This window comes from Rhipicephalus sanguineus, chromosome 7 (assembly GCF_013339695.2).
Source record: "Rhipicephalus sanguineus isolate Rsan-2018 chromosome 7, BIME_Rsan_1.4, whole genome shotgun sequence".
In the NCBI taxonomy this organism is placed as follows: domain Eukaryota; kingdom Metazoa; phylum Arthropoda; class Arachnida; order Ixodida; family Ixodidae; genus Rhipicephalus; species Rhipicephalus sanguineus.
In genome coordinates this window covers 118,804,763-118,821,826 of record NC_051182.1, presented here as the reverse complement: position 1 = coordinate 118,821,826, position 17,064 = coordinate 118,804,763, and the positions used below count along the sequence as shown (strand labels likewise).

The window sequence follows — 17,064 nt, the reverse complement described above, 5'->3', positions numbered from 1 at the left end:
AATTATGAGTCAAAACACTGCTCAGTTTTATCTGTTTTTGAGCCCCCAAGTTCTCAAGTGGTTTTGAGTGATAAGTTGGTATGCCATGTTTCAGGGAGGTGGGGCCGTTCAATCGTGCTATTACGTCCCGCTAGCTGGGGATGCCTGACAAAGTTCAATTCTCGCGTATAAGCCCTCTTCCATATAACCCCCCCGAAAAACACTCAAAATAAGAAAAAAAGAAAAAAAAATCCCCCTGTATTGCAGTGAAACCACCTTGCACGCCGACATTTGCATAACCCGCGCTCAACTTTCAGCACGTGACGGGGTGACGAAAATCATCTTAACTTGGTTTCGTGCTTTCCTCTATTTCGTGCGCGTTATTCGCGTGAAAATGCAGTACCAGTCAGTCGAGCTGCAAGGCCGTTCAGTTGTATCATCGACTTGTGTGAGGACGAGTGCAATGAATGAGTATTTTCTTTCTTGCAGTCCGCCATGAACCGTGTGTGCCTCTGTGACCACCTTCTGCCTGTGATGGTGTCATGTGACCATGTAACGTGAAGCTTCTGATTGCATTCCTTATAATTTGTGGAGAATCTGTATGTGTGAATGCTGAAAAAGTGTGCGTGTGGATCTGTTCCATCGTGGTGTGCCTTCTGCAACAAGCTCATAGTACAAATTTACTGAGAATCGTGGGTGGTGCACAAACGCTTGCCCTCCACAAAGCAATGGTGCGCACATTTTTTTATTGTTGTGTTCTGCCTTTATTGCCTATCTTGAGCTTAGTGAGGGCATGTGCAGAAAGGTGCGTTAATGTTTTGAGCATCATTATAATAGGCAGGTATCTTACATTCTGAATTGATGCTGTCAGTTGGAGAGGATTGGCGCTTTGTTTCTTTGGATATGTTTAATATAATCAAATATGTGTTACGATTGATTGTGATCACTCGATTATTTAGTCTGGAAAGCATTAAAAAATAGCCTGTGCACAATCTCAAAGGCTGCCGGAGTGCCTGCATACCATCAGCAACCAAGAGAAACTGGGTTTTGCTCAGTTAGAGCTTATATTATTTGAATGGGCTGCATAAAATACTGTCTGTAGTGTAGAATATACGCTTTCCATGCCTGCCGAGCGCAGCACAACAGCACTGCCTCATCGGTCAGTGTGGGCTCTCGCCATTCAAGGGGGTGATCGTGCGATAATGGCTATAGTTGCCGTAGCAACGTTCACTTGCAGGCTGCACTTATCAAGCAGATGTATTTTTTAAATGTTTTATATTTCTTTTTTTTTACAGTGATTTAGCAGCGATTGCCACTGCAAACACTTTCCGTGCTACATTCAAAATCTCGACGGGCGTTTGCATCTGCGTCCTACACATTGCAGCAAAAGACTGTGCTGCATTTGTTGTTATCTTCACTAATCTACAGTGAAGGTATACAAGGAGAGTTATAGTAATCCTGCTGTAACTGCCAATATTGTTGAATTCCATTGGCGGAGTTGGAGCAGGTTTTTCTGCGGTTTTGGATCAAGTGTGTTCCAATGTCAGAGTGAGCGCGGGAGTCACTCCTGGAGCAGGAAAAAGCTGCTTTGCCAGAATCGGCAGAGGGATCAGAACTTGCGTGACTCGTTTCCTTTAACTTGTTTGCCTGCTTTGGGGCACCGCCAATAACTAGTCGCGTGTTTTGGCAGTAATGACGAACGACATGTTCGACTGCGCAAATCGTGCAGCATTGCTTCTATTGCTCGATAGTGACAGCTCTGAGTCAGAAAACTGCAGTTCTTGCACAAGCGATTCATCAGATAGGGACAGCGATGCTGAAACTACCGTGTACAAGCGGGAATTCGGGAACTATGCAGCGTTCGACTGTGGAAGGGAAGAACTACATGCAAAGTATTCTGCACTCGGCACACGAAAGATAGAACTTCCGCTTCCGCCTTGCACCAGCGGCGCTGTTTGTGTTCTTAGTCGCGGATTCAGAGGCGTCGCTCTACGCCGAGTCAAGTGCTCACTCGCAGAGTGTGTCGGTTGCTCCGGCTCTGCCGTTGGAATTCAACTTATGACACAGTTAGTTTCTTGAGACATCCGTTGGGTTACAGTTCTATTGCTGCACCAGTGTAGGAGCAGCACTATAACCCTGCTGTCTTAACCACCTGACAAGATGTCATAATGGAACAGCATGATCTGACAAAGCAAGAAAAACAAGGAAGCAAAATGGGACAAGTGTCATCAGTTGAGCGCTCGTCCTGTTTTCTTATTTGTTCCTCGAGTTCCATCTGTTTGCAGTCTGGCATCACGCTAGTTCACCGACTCAACCAAATTTCTATTTTATTTCCCACAATACATGACAGGTTTTCAACATCCTCTTTTATGTCCATCTCACGTAAAGTGTGAGTAATGAAAACCAACAGGCAATGGCGCCAAAAAAGGAGGGTCCTTCCTTGGCGTCATTATCTGCTGGTTTTCATTAAAGGTTGTATTGACAAAGAGATGAGCCCTTAATATGCCATTGTTTCCTTCATCAAAGCGTGCTTTACATTTCTGCTTTTCTGAAAACGAGAGTAAGTGGGATGGTGCGTAACATAAAACTGATATTTCAGCAAGCTGAAAAACAAATGCTGCTTACACAGCCCAGTATTTTTTATAGCAATCTCACTCCCTGGTGTAAGAACTGCTTCTGGAACTTGCTGGAAACAGAGAAAAGGAGAGAACGATATGCATGATACAATCATTTAAAAATGGGGGTGAATGAAGTTCAGTAAACATAACTAAACCTGAGCAACTTCTACATCAAAGACAGTGAAACAGCAGAGGTGTGGTATGGCACACCTTTTATTCCCGAGTTCTTTCTCATTGTTTCATGAGGACCAGTCCACACCCCTTTCCTGTGCTTTGGTGTGTCAAATGTAGCTCTCTCGCTATGTCTCAGGTATTTTGAATTTTTTTCTCTGGACCTGGATTGGGGAATGCTTGTATAACCTTCATTACATTCTGCTATGCTGCCCCAGACTCCTCTGTTCAGTGCCACTTTCTTTGCATGTTGTTTCGTAGCACTAGGTGCTTGTGCTAAACTATGTAACGTTGAGATTCTGGGTATCTGAAGAGTTTGAAAGAAGGCATGCTCGTGAAGCCTCCTGTGTTTGTGATGGTAGCATAGTGGGTAAAGCTCCCATCAGCTGTCGTCGCGCATCGAGAAGTCATGGGTTTGATTCGCGTCCATGCACGTTTTCTTCTAGCTTTCTTTCTTTGCCATATGATCGTGGGCATTTTGCTGACGTATTTCCGTCACGGAAATACGTCATGAAAGTCTAGTGGACTCGGATAAAACACTTTCGCGTCAGTATTCTTTGCAGATGACGCAACACAATGAAAATGGGAAGCAATCTAGCATTTCCCGGGGCAACGTGTGTTGTGGTTCTTCTGCTAGCTAGGATTCGGCGTTAAAAGATGGGACATGCAAACATGGACACTAGAGAGAAGTCAGCACAACACAAACGCTCTTTGTGTTGTCCTGACTTCTCTCTCGTGTCCGTGTTTGCATGAAAACGTCTTTTAACCCCAATCCCTACCAATTAGCTCCGCTTTCTGTTATTCTGGGATCACAGTTTGTCGTCCATCTTGTGCACCCTATAGCGTGGCTCTAAAGGGTACGGTGTCGCGCTCCCAGGTCACGGGTTTGATTTCCGACTGCGATGCTCGCATCTCAGTAACCTGTCACATTAAGAACGCTCATCTGTCGTGCTTTGGGCAAACCAGATAGTCAGCTGTCATGCATCGAAGAAACCAAGATGACCTAAATGATTCATCTGGAGCCCTGCGCTACAAAGACCCTCGTAATCCCACTTTGCAGCTTTAATGCATTTAAGCCACGGATTTACTTTAAATTTTTAGAAAAGTATTGCTGTGTCACTTTCATGCCCAACATGTTCAATTCTGAGTAACTGAACATGTTTGGCATGAGGCGCAACTAAAGCTCGCAAGCTATGCTGCTAGCTGGCATGTCACATTGATTGAACATGTGATTCTTCACTACATGGTGTTGCAAGTAAAGTAAAAAGAATGCTATGTGCTTTCAGTGCGCTGACATTAATGTCTTCAACTTCCAAAATTCAGCTTCCCCACACAAGCGGCTGTTCCGTGCAGCGGATAAATTTCGTCAAAGGTAACATTTAAAAGGAAGTTCTCAATCTAGCTGTAATCAGTTCCTTTCATCTCCCTCGTTTTGAGCAACTTATATATCGAGCTAGCTATACATGCAGCTCTATTTTTAACCCGTTCTTTGTGTTTGAGCCGTGCTGTGTAGAGTGTTATGGTGCTTAAACACCAGAAGCGATTACACTGATGCAAAGCCGCATTTATTCAGAATAGTATTAACCCATCTTTGCACTGCCATTGGTATGTGGTTGGTACGATGCATGTCATTCCTAATGCCCAAACATACATCCAGCAGCCAATGTTTACATTGTGCCCAACTTTGTTTTTCTCATTACTACTGGGATGACGTTTGAGCCAGTTTTAATGTGTAATGTGCTTTGGTATAGCAACAAAAACAGAGAAAGCATACAAATTCGGTGTCCACGCGCCTTTAATGTTGTGCCAGCGTCGACTGTACTGAGCTCATAACGTTTTATAAATGTTTTGTGTGTTGTGTGTAAAATCCGTTTGCAGTAGTTATTTTGACTGTCTTGTGGGTTTCAGGGCAATCTGGCTAAGCCACTAAGCAACAATGTCTATGATAACGGTGGTATGTTTGGCAATGTATGTGCTAGTGCTGAAGTGTGCGTATGTGAAAGCGCGAGGTTGTGATATGAGAAGTCAAAACAAAGGAACGTTCTGTATATGCACTAAAGGAGACAGTTACAAACAGTTGCACAAGCAAACGTGTAAACTGTTTATATGTCGGCATCAGAATTTTCATAAACACGTTACATTAACTTTCGGTTTGGAAGTCAACTGGTAATGGTGTTGCATACATTTCGTCTTTGTCCATACAAGGCAGCTAAGTGCATGACAGGAACGAAGGTCTATCTAATCTAGCGCATGCTAGTTGATATTTGTGCTGGTGATTGTAATTCTCTCACTGAAATGTGGAGCGTTAATGTCATTTTGTATGGTAACCTACGTCGAGCATATCTGCATGTGAAGTGGGCTGCCTGCATGATTTAAAGCATTTATATGCGTAATTTTTACGTCTCACTAAAACTGGATTTTCTTTCTTTTGTTCCATGTTGTACTTCAATGTCTTTTGCTCATCGTGTGTCAGTAGGACCAATTGTAGCTCATTGGCAAAGGGTCGTTCTTGTGGCTTCCTAAAACGACCCGTGACCATAAGAGCCCGACCTCTACAAGTAGTAGTCATATGTGCAGCCCTGGCACGTACTGGGACGAAGAGTTGAAATGGGCGACATGTGAGCATACGAAGAATCTCATTTTAGCAACATCAGGGCTACCGATGTCTGTTTAGGCAGCAAGTACAATCCCTGTGCCAGTTTCATATTCAAGTGCTCAGGATGTCCACAATAAGGAAGTTACTTTGAGCGTATGAGCTTATAGTGATATAGGATAACCTAGTTTTTATGTGCTTAGGATATGTACAACACTGAACCTATTCTAAGGATATGAAACTTTATTTGCGTGCTTAGATATTTAACACCGCGCACGGTGGCAGCTTAGTGGATAAGGTGTCGCACTGCTAAGCCGAAAGGGCAACGTGCGTTCAATTCCCAGCCATGGTGGCCAGCATTTTGACTGGTGCAACATGCAAGAAATGCTCTTATACTTGTATTAGTGTTTTTTAAGGAAAACCCAGGTGGTAAAAATACGGAGTCTCAGAATACGGCATACCTCATAGTCATATCATGGTTTCGGTACATAAAAACCCCACAAATATTTTTCTTTCAATCTAATATTTTGTATGTTTGCAGGCCTAACTGCACCAAATTCGGATTTCATATGCTTAGGGCAGTTATATTTTTATATGCTTGATAACAATAATTATACGAAGCTGTCCTGATCGTAAAAACTTTCTTAAGCATATAAAAACTCTGTATGCTTTGTTCAGCAGGATAGTCTTATATAGGTTTGCTGCATTTTGCGTAATTTGTGTTCCATAAAAAGTGCAATTGTTTACTACCTACTTGTAGAACACCAGAATTTATTTTCATTTTCTATTTTCGCGTGCTGTGTGCATTTCAGAGTACATACTGTGGACGCTTATGTAAATGTGAATTTCACATTCCCTCGTTGAAGTGTGGCTCACTAAACCTTGGACATGTAGCCGTATTGTGTGAAGTCAATGCTTCAAGTGTGGTTGTACAGCAGTCGAAGCAAGTGTTGTACACAACTGCACGAAAAAATTTGTATTGAGCTGTACACTTTGTGACATTTTAACTGGTACACTAAATTCTGAAGCTGGCTCTAAAGGCACAGTTTTTCTGATGAAGCTTGCCCGTACGAAGGAGCCGACTTTAGAATTGCCATGCAAGTTTGTCAAAGCCCTGAGTCAAGTATTGTGTGTTCCAGCATCTTTCTGAGGACATTTTTTCACATTCAGCGATTGCTGTGGACTATGCTTTTGAAACGGGCTTGTGGTGCCTTTTGTGTGCACTGTTTTGTCGACTTGACGTTGCTCAGAGGAACTGTACAGACTGGAGGACAATTAAAATGAAGTGCTTTCAGAACTCCCTGAGGTTCTTATTGTCATGTTTGAATACCGGCCATGGTGGCCACGTTTCGATCTGAGCGGAGTGCAAAAACACCAGTTTTCTTGGATTTAGGTGCACATTAACCCAGGTGGTTAAAGTTAATCTGGAGCCCTGCCACGGTGGTCTAGTGGTTATGGCGCTCGACTGCTGACCCGAAGGTCGCGGGATCGAATCCCGGCCGCGGCGGCTGCATTTTCGATGGAGGCGAAATGTTTGAGGCCCGTGTACTTAGATTTAGGTGCACGTTAAAGAACCCCAAGGTGGTCGAAATTTCCGGAGCCCTCCACTACGGCGTCTCTCATAATCATATGGTGATTTTGGGACGTTAAACCCCAGATATTATTATTATTATTATTATTAAAGTTAATCTGGAGTTCTCCACCAAAGCAAGATTATAACCTTATTTATCAGGGTTTTGACATGTAAAACACTAGGATTAAGTTAAACTATCCCAGTGGTGAATAAAAAGCACTTAGTCAAAGAAAAAAAAGATTACCTGTGCTTAGCTCTAGGCTAACATGCTCACTTCATGGCATGCAAGAACCAAGCTGACTGATGCGCATTGGAGGCCAGTAGTTTGTGACCCCCCCCCCCCCCGAAATTTCTGTTTGCTATGGCATACAGAGCACAAAATGACACTCGACCACATCTGCTTGCCCGGCCCCCACTTAAATTCAAGCAGGTGCCCCCCCCCCCCCCCCCAAAAAAAAAAAAAAATTTCTGCCTACGCCCCTGTGCCACGTGACCATCACCTGCGACTTTCGGTGTGAGCAGGAAGAGCTCTATAAACAAACCTTTCAACTAGATGCCACTCACCATTTGCCACAAAAAGTTTTGAACGACGCAATAAAGTTGCAACCAACCAATGGCACATATGTAGTTATTGCAGCAGTGTGCAATGTTAAGCCAGGTGGCGTTTGTCTTGGAGTGTTGTCTTGTATTTCAGGAGCTATATACTATAGTAGTTCTCATGATTCTTGCACAAGCATTTAATTTTGGCACCGTACTGCAGTTGCATGGTCAGCAGCTTGTATTTGCGTAGGCATTACATTAAAGTTGCTCATTCTCATCCGCAGTGTTTTGCAGAAAATTAATATACCTCAGCTTAGCGTTACAACTTTCTTGCTTATTATTTCAGGCACCCGCTTGTAAGAGAACATGTTAATATTGTTCTGCGAAAGTCTTTTTGAATAGAATTCAACAGCACTTCAATCTGAATCTTCCAGTTCCATCCATTGTTACGCCGACGACAACCATTATCGTAGGCAACACGCAGCAACCTTTTTTTGCAATTACTTGTCCACTTTGTCACCTGCAGCTTTGTAAACACCACACAGGAAAAAAAAAAAGAAGGGAGCTTCTGTGCAACTCGCTCCACTGGGATTTAAACCTGTGACAGTAAAGCAATGAGCATATGCAAGTCGAGAGCAGTAACCACTCGGCTATTGTGCAAACAACAGAGGTGGTCAATTGAGGCAAGGCTTTGCTCTACACATAGACTCCAAGAGCAGTGGTGCATGTATTACGAAAGGTTAGAATGGGTGACATCATAGTTAGATTAAACAACATTGCATGCTTTTTATAGGCATCGTTCTTGACAAGATGGCAGCGTGCTTGCATAGAATTCTGCATTGCAGTACCTGCAAAAGCAGTGCCAGCAACGCATTGGTGGCATTCATGACAACAAATGAGACAATTACGGCAGTAACCCTCAAGCATGGCCCCTGCACGAAATAATGTACTGACTAAGGTGGTGGTAAACGTTGCCAGCATCGGCGTTAATGCCAATGGTGACGTCGCAGTGACAATGCTGCGTAGTTATAAGTAGCCACAGTACGATTCTAAGCCACTAATGCCCTCCTGATATTGCAGCACTGCAACAAAAATTATATTGCTGATCTTTTGTAGGCAGCACCGCATCGTATCACTTACAACATGTTACTGTAAAGGTTTGAAGCGAGAGTTGCCCAATCAGACTGCACCTTCAACGCTCCTCATTGGGGCTGAAAAGTAAGTGGCCTTTGCAAGTTAATCAAGATCTGTGGCCTAAATATTGATTCAAGCAAAAACTGAATGTTGGGAATGGTGTAAGGAAACAGAGTTTGCAGGGCATCCCACCGCCGCACTGCTGAAATGCATAGCTATGTGACTATAACTGCTTTGTGAAGGAAAGGAGATGACTCTTAAGGGCTCGTTTTTCTTTGTTAGACACAATATTAATCAGAACTAGCAGACAATAATGCCAAGGAAAGTATAGGGGGTGTTATCTGTAGTATTTAGAATATAAATGTGAAGAAAAACGCCAGGCCTCCGCTGAAACAGCAGCACAGTCACAGCGAAAGCTGGAAGAGCGGCGTTTCTAAAGCACCGTTGTAAGCTCTCTTAGGGCTACTAATACAAGTACACTAGCAAGGTACCCACTAAGCCATAAATCACAATTTTTGTGAAGTTTGGAAGCACCTACTAAGCCATTGTCCGTCATTCTGCGGAGAAGCGAGGCACCAGCTACACGTCTGTAAGCATTATGTTCACTTTGTTGACGCGACGACTGATGACGATGAAGAATTATGGCTCAACCCTTTGTAATGGGTTGGAAGCTTTAAACGGCCCACCAGTTATGTAATTTGCATTAGGTGATGCCCGGTCGCTATGTCCCTCTCCCGCCATTGTATAACATACGTTGACGTGGGAGAGGGGGGGGGGGGGGGGAGAACTTTACTGAGACCCCGAGGAAATGGATCATGCGCTTATGGGCTTCCTTGGCAACTAATACAAGTGCACTTGTGAGGAACCCACTATGCTATAAATCATTGTAATTTTTGAGAAGTAGGAAAGCAGGCATTATGCCATTTTTCGTCATTCTTCGGACAGCCGTGGTACCTGCTAAACGCATGTAAGGCATTATGCGCACTTTGTTGATGCTGTGCATGATAATGATGAAGAATTATCGCAGAGCCCTTTGTAATGGGTTGGAAGCATTCAACAACCTTCTCGTTGCGCAATTCGCATTGTGTGACGCCTGATTACCGAATTCGCGTTGTGCGACCTTGGTGTTTATTTTACTCTTCTACCACGCTATATTGCATATGCTAATGTGGTTCCTTCCCGACGTGAAGCCTGTATAGGACCTTTTTGCAAAGCAGTTTCAAGCAGGTGCAAAAGTAAGTAATAAAGAAAAAAAAAAAAAAACCGGCATGGCTCAGAGGTGGAATACTCGGCTCCCACGCAGAGGGCCCAGGTTCGAACCTCGTTCCATCCCGGAATTTTTTCTTATTTCGTTTCTTTTTCTTATTTCGAGCGATAGTGGTTACGGACACTGGTGGCGGCGGACAACTACGGTGCCAAAAACGGCCGGTGAAATGATCTCATAACAGCTTTCGCTGTAAAAGTAAAGTGGACGAAAAGATAACTTGCCGCTGGCAGGGACCAAACCTGCGACCTTCGAATAACGCGTCCGATGCTCTACCACTGAGCTATGGCGGTGGTCATCCTCCCATCCACTGTATGGGGTATCTATGTGATTTAAACCTTGGAGTGCTAGTCAGCGCCAATAACTACTTTGTTTGTCATTTTTTCAAATGACTTAATTTATAACATTGTCCCATAACCACATCTCTCCCTCCTAATAAATTGACCTATGTCCACCGAGTTCTTGACCACTGCCCCATTGTGGGCAAATGCACTTATTTGAGCAAACAGGCACGTGAAAATAAGGTGGTGGTTTTCACCATGGAATGATCGCAGAATTCTGCTCTCACTGAAGTGATGCCCTGTTGTGTAATTACCGAGTTAACAGCTATGCAATAATGCAAATGAAGGACTAGTGGCTTGGTTCCACTTAACTCAAAATAATGGCCAGTTTTCTGTTCGTTCTCACACCCTTGGTCCGAGTATTTGGCTAAGATCACAACATTCCTACCACAGCGGACCAGCACACTTTGGAAAGAAAAAGGACCAGCAAAACAAAATTACAGTTAGTGGAGATGTTGCTTCGTGGTAGCCGACAGTTGTTTCTGACAATAAAAGGCCAGTAGTTAGAACAATTGAATATTGCAAATTAGTCCTGCGATTTTGTCAAGATGCCTTTTTAGATAACATCACTTTTCATGTATTATCAGCGGTCACAGTGACACTCCACCTGCATTATTAATAATGTCAGCCGACTGTCATCAGTGTAATATAAAAGCAGCAAAAAACTGAGCATAGGAGATCGCTAAAAAAGCACGGTCCAGGCTGTTGGCAATGCTAAGAGAAGTTTTCTGCATGTACGGGCATCACAAATGCAACAACAATTGATCTCACCAAGTCCAAACCTCAATCCGTGTTGAAGAAAATTTAATGATCACATTCACATTCCTTTTGGCCACGAAGAAGCACAATTGTAGAAAAGAACTGAAAAATGAGGAGAGCTTAAAATATTTAGCAAGGGAGTACGGCGCAGCTATATTTTTAATTAAATGAAAATGTTCAAGAATAATGACCACTGATTATCAAATAAAATGTATTCTCATATTTAAAGAAACATCAACTGTGAAGTTCACACAGGATCTGTTGAAGAAAAAAAATTAACCTTTTATATACGGCATGTACGTAACACCAATTTAAAGCAAGCGATTGAGGAACACAACTGCTTCGATTTGCTGAAGCATTTTAGCAAAGAAATCAGGGAACAGCACATTAGCTGAGGTAATGAGTAGCATTGCATCTGCAAAAGAAGTCAAGATTCTCACGATTGTTTAACAAAATTCTGTGAGTATGGTGTAATGATGGCATATTCACTGGCACTCGTTTATTAAACGGCAGAATGGAGCTTTGGCTGCTGCTTTTTTGCTCAACATCCCGGGTATTTCGCAATGCAGCAAGAAACACTGTGCTGTTTATCTTAGAAAACAAAGAAATGAAAGTGGCTGCCGCTGTAATGACATGGCATTGGGTGACAATAGTAACGCATTAAAACTGTGCATGCTGCTACATGTGTTGGTTTTGCAACGCCTTTAGTGCTGTCAAATGCGGAGGATAAAACTAAATTTTCGTATATCTGCATTTCCTAAACCTAGTTCAGCCAGTGCAGCCAAATTGATTACGTAACACGACTGAATCTGAAGTTTGTTAGAAGCTCCTGACAAAAGTTAAATTTTGGTATCTTAAGCTTTCAAGGTGACTGTGTTGCGTTCTTTCGTTTGCTAAATATACAGATAATTAAAGAGGGAAATGCTGCGGTGAAATTACTGCGTTGACACAGTCAAACGCAAAATCAGGCTGATCAACATTCGCTGTAAGAACTATGTACAATCGCCCAAGTACAAAAACTCGAAACGATGAACGCGTTCGTATCAACAAGATGCGTAATTTACACAGCATTACGCTAAATTTTATGGTCAGGCCATGGAGACAAGAATTTTAAACCTCCCTATAAGAATCTTTCAGACTGGCCCTTCTCGCGAAACTGTCATGCGTGCAACTGAGCAGCAAGTCACAATCGTGAACTCGAGTCACCAGCTTGGTGCTATACAATGAACGGCGGCGTTGTTGCCTTCTCAGAACATGCACGTAGTGAAGTCTGGGTGTTCTTTCTTAGCGCTGGAAGAAAGACGCGGCTCTCATCCGGGACTGGTCATCGTACCGGGGCGCGCGGGTGTAGGTGCCCAGGGACGAACTCTTCCTTCTCTTGGCGTCGTCGTCTTCGCCCTTGACGAAGAGGACGCGGCTGTTTTCGCGCCGCTTCTCCTGCACCACCGACAGGGAGGAGACGTTCTTGGCCAGCTCGTTCACCTGAGCCATCACCGGGGCCGGGTAAGTGCACCCGAGAAGCTCCACGTTGGCGAACGCCTGTGCCAGGCACAGCACCCGGTTCTCGCTGAATCGACCCTGGTTGGCGACGATAAACTCGCGCCGCAACTCCCAGTGCTCGTTGCTCTCCCAGGGCTGACGGTATTCGTCGATGGGTCGCTGCATCTTTGACGACTACGATGTCTAGGACACGACGCCGGCCGGACAATAACTAGGTGTTGTGAATCAGTCACACGATGAATACGACGTCGCGCCGGCTCACTCGATCGTTATGTGACTACTCATTAGGCAGACTCAAGCGAAGACGCAAAAATTAAGCCGCGGCTGAAACAAACGGGAGGTAGGCGACTAAGTAATGCCAACACAGCGAAATCAGACGGCAGCAAGCGGCGTTGTAATGGCCGCTTCCAAAGTCAACAGCCGCGCTGCTGGCAACAATGTCGAAGCCTCGGCCGAAGCTGGAGCCAAAGCCACTAGTTGCGTTGAAACCGAAACCGCGTCAGGTTTCGGTTACGAAGCTAATATCCGCTCTTGTCGCGAGTCCTCCGATTGCGCCGCTGAAACCAATCAGCATCAACGTTAGAAACGTTGATCCACGATCAGCATGACTCTGATTGCAAAGCAAAATTCTTAGTTTCTTAAAAAACGCCAGGCCTGCGCGGAAAGCGCAGCAAAGTCACAGCGAAAGCTGGAAGGGCGGCATTTCTAGAGCCTGTTGTAAACTCTCTTGTGGTTACTAGTACAAGTACACTAGCAACGTACCCACTACGCCACAAATAATTTTTGTGCAGTTCGGAAGCACCCACCACGACATTATTCGTCATTCTGCGGAGAAGCGATCGAGGCACCATCTTTAAGGCATTTTGTGCACCTTGTTGATGCGACGGTTGATGACGATGAAGAATTATGGCTCAGCCCTTTGTAATGGGTTGGGAGCTTTAAACGACCCACTAGTTACGTAATTCGCATTATATGACGTTCGGTCGTTATTTAACTCTCCCACCACGCTTTATAGCATACGTTAAAGTGAAAAAGAGAGAGAGAGAGAGAGAGAGGGAATCAACTTTATTGAGACCCTGAGGAAATTGATCATAGGAGCCTTATTTATGGGCCTCCTTGGAAACCAATAGAAGTGCACTTGCGAGGAACCCACTACGCTATAAATCATCATAATTTTTGTGAAGTAGGGAAGCAGTCACTAAGCAATTTTCGTCATTCTGCGGAGAACCGTTGGTACCCGCTAAACACCTGTAAAGCATTATGTGCACTTTGGCACTTTGTTGATGCTGTGGCTGATGACGATGAAGAACTACGGCAGAGCCCTTTGTAATGGGTTGGAAGCATTCAACAACCCACTCGTTGCGCAATTCGCATTGTGTGACACCCTATTACAGAATTCGCGTTGTGTGATGCCTGGTTGTTATCTTACTCCTCTACCACACTACATTACAAATGTCAGCGTGGTTTTTTCTCTACATGAAGCCTGTATAGGGTCTTTTTGCAAGGCAGTTTTAAGCACCGGCATGGCTCTGGAGGTGAATACTGGGCTCCCACGCAGAGGGCCCAGGTTCAAACCTCGTTCCATCCCGGATATTTTTCCTATTTAGTTTTTTTTTTCTTATTTCGCGCGATAGAGGTTACGGACACCGGCGGCGGCGGACAACTACGGCGCCAAAAACGGCCCTTGTGATCTCATAACAGCTTTCGCTGTAAAAATAAATTGTGTGGTTTTGCGAGTTGAAATCACGACCTTTTTGGACACGCCATAATGAGAGACTGTGGAATAACAATATTAACCGAAATTCTTCGAAGTGCACTTAATTCTATTTAAATCAAGGTTTTATCTTTCACTGAACAATGAAAGGAAGGTGCAGTCGCAAAAATTTTGCTACTACATTTAGTAGCTTGACTAGGTGACTACTCGGATGTAGTACATCGCTAACCAGTGGCGTAGCCAAGGGCGGGAGGGTGGAGGGGAGTTTTTGAGGGTGGGTTCAAACCTTCCGCCCCCGAAATTTCTCAATTTTTTATGTGCAAATATACACGTTCACATACAAACGGTGCCCCCCTACCTCGAAAACATTTCTGGCTACGCTACTGCCGCTAACACACACACGCGCGCGCACACACACAATATAAAAATGTTACACGTTGGTGGTAGATTCTTCAACAGTGGCTTGAAAAGAAGCCTTTGTGTTAAACAGTTTTAGAAAGATGAACAAGTTTATAAAAATGACGCTACGGTAAAAATAAGGCATAATAAAGAACTCGACAAAAGTCTACTGAAATCAAATATATTATAATATCTTCATAAAAACATGTCGCGAACATCCGAAAAGACATACTTTCAATGCCAATATAATTTTTGGTTGTAAGCTGTTTAACAATGAAGGTAGCTCGCATCGGAACATTTGTTTCCCATTGTTAGTACGATTTCGTGTTACTTCCCAGAGTGGCCATCGTTTGTTCGATCTTACGTGGATATCACCCAGTAGGGTTAGTAGGGTGTGTCTTTAAGAACGAACGCGAGGTCACATTCCCGATCACATTCCCGATCTTGATGAGATTTACTCTAGGCGCAGGCTTTAGATCCAAAACAACGACTTCGAAGTTAGTCTTGCAAAAAAAAATTTTCCCTTAAAAAATATAGAAACCTTGGCCACAAAAAACACTTTTCCGCTAATTTCGCAGTTTGGGAAAATTGAGCCCACCTAGCGAAGAAACGGTGCACTTCTTGAACGCAATATTTATTCCCATGTAAGAACGCGTGAAATGCAATCTTATGAGTATTTTATTTCTCTTTGCTGTCGAGGGACCTCTCAGGAAAAAAAATCAGAAACATGGTAAACGGCACGAAATACCTGTATTTCAGGAATTTATTGCTGTGTACAAGTTAAACGTAGGATAATAAAACGCGGTACGTATTTACTTCGATGTCTGCATGTTCTTTAACAACAATTTTCACGGTTTTCGCGCTGACATTACTTCAAAATTCCGTTGAAACGCACGCGGCTTATCAAAAACGCCGAAGTTTGAAAAAAAAAGTTCCCTCAAAAGGCTATCTTTAATTAAAAAAATCTCTCTGATTAAAGTCAAGAAGCTTGTCTACAATTATACGTAAGAAAACGTTGCATTATTGCAGTTGTTAACAAGATATAATGCGTTAAATGTGACCATTAGTAATAATGGTCCCACTCAGTAGTATCGGCGAAACGTTATATCCCCTCCGCAAAAGCTTGATGATGTCTCTTGTAGATCAGATGTCGGCTGTTCGTGCTTAGGTTTCGGTAGAAAGAGAATGTTCATACGATATATGTCGACTGATTTCTCTGAAGAAAACGATCCCACAGCTCGGTTTATCACGTTTGCACGTGCAGCTCACGTATACACGCAACGGCGATAGAATTCGAAGACGTGGTGGGTAAGTGGACTGGGAAGGGGGGGATTCAGTTTACTTTCTCAAATCGATCATTTTGTTGCCTAGGTGAAATCGCCATGTTTTGTTACTGCGACCTCAAATCGTGGCTACGTAAATAACAACATTATATTTGCGCCTAGGCGACAAGGCGTCAATCGATTCGCGATTATAAATAACGTCGTACGTCATTACGGGTAATGGAAGTGCTTCTCTGCAACGCTAAAACGATCGCTGCACGCTTTGCAGTCAAGGACGTCATTTAAAAAGCAGCGAATTCTGTGCGAGTAAATATGTGCTCTGTTACGCTTTTGCGGTGAGGATAAGTGCTTCAGATTGATTCGGTTAGCTATCTGTAGTGCGCAATTAGTGCAATAAATGTTAATGTTAATAAAAGTTAGGTATATGAAACAATCATGGTAACAAACGATATGTCAGTAAAACAAAGGACCTAGAAAACACTTCAGAAAATGCGGCGTGCATGTGGCTTGATGGCCCAGTAAAAGTGTGCCATCAGTGATCGGTTGTAGAAACCATTTTTAATAAAAGGAACATTTCAACAGGAATGGCGACATTTCTAAGTGCCGCGCTTCTGCGTTGTTAAGCCTGGCCGGCGTAACCGCGTGTGGAGCCTTGGCGAGCGGGAAAAGAGGCAACAACTTGATAATGTCGCCCCGGTGTCATAAAAGTAGACCACCAGTCTCCTAATATTCATGAATTTTGAAACTCGGGCAGGGGTGCCGAATCTTACGTTGACTTCTAGAAATGTAGGATGTTCTAGCGCGAAATTAGGTAAGTAGAATGCTTGTCTTAAATTTCTCCGCTACTAATCAATGCTTTTCTGCCATATAAAAGGAATAGTGAAAGTGGGATGAGTTTGTATTCATTATTAATTAGCTTACAAAAGAATTCCAAGCTTCACGAAAAAGAAAACGCCGACAAATGAGAGAGTAAATACATTGGACAGGCGCTCGATCCTCTATCAATAAATGAAGCTTTTTAAAGCTGCACGCAAAATATTTGTAGAAGAAAAGGTGGGACAAGTTATAGGCATAGTATGTACTGCGTGAAATCCGTAGAACATAGGATTAATAATAAAAAAATGAACAAAAACTCAAAGCTTAAGAGATATGTGATACCCAGTTTGCAAGACGAAGTCAATATTTTGCTTAAAGTA

The 17,064-nt window shown here is 43.4% G+C and overlaps 1 protein-coding gene across 1 annotated transcript; it reads right to left on the bottom strand.

The window, feature by feature from the left end:
- Window positions 1-10,532: 10,532 nt before the first annotated feature.
- Window positions 10,533-12,893, bottom strand: LOC119399794 (partner of xrn-2 protein 1). The gene has a single exon (XM_037666636.2). The coding sequence runs from the start codon at window positions 12,635-12,637 to the stop codon at window positions 12,257-12,259; it is 381 nt and encodes a 126-aa protein (XP_037522564.1). The 5' UTR covers window positions 12,638-12,893; the 3' UTR covers window positions 10,533-12,256.
- Between the last annotated feature and the right edge of the window lie 4,171 nt (window positions 12,894-17,064).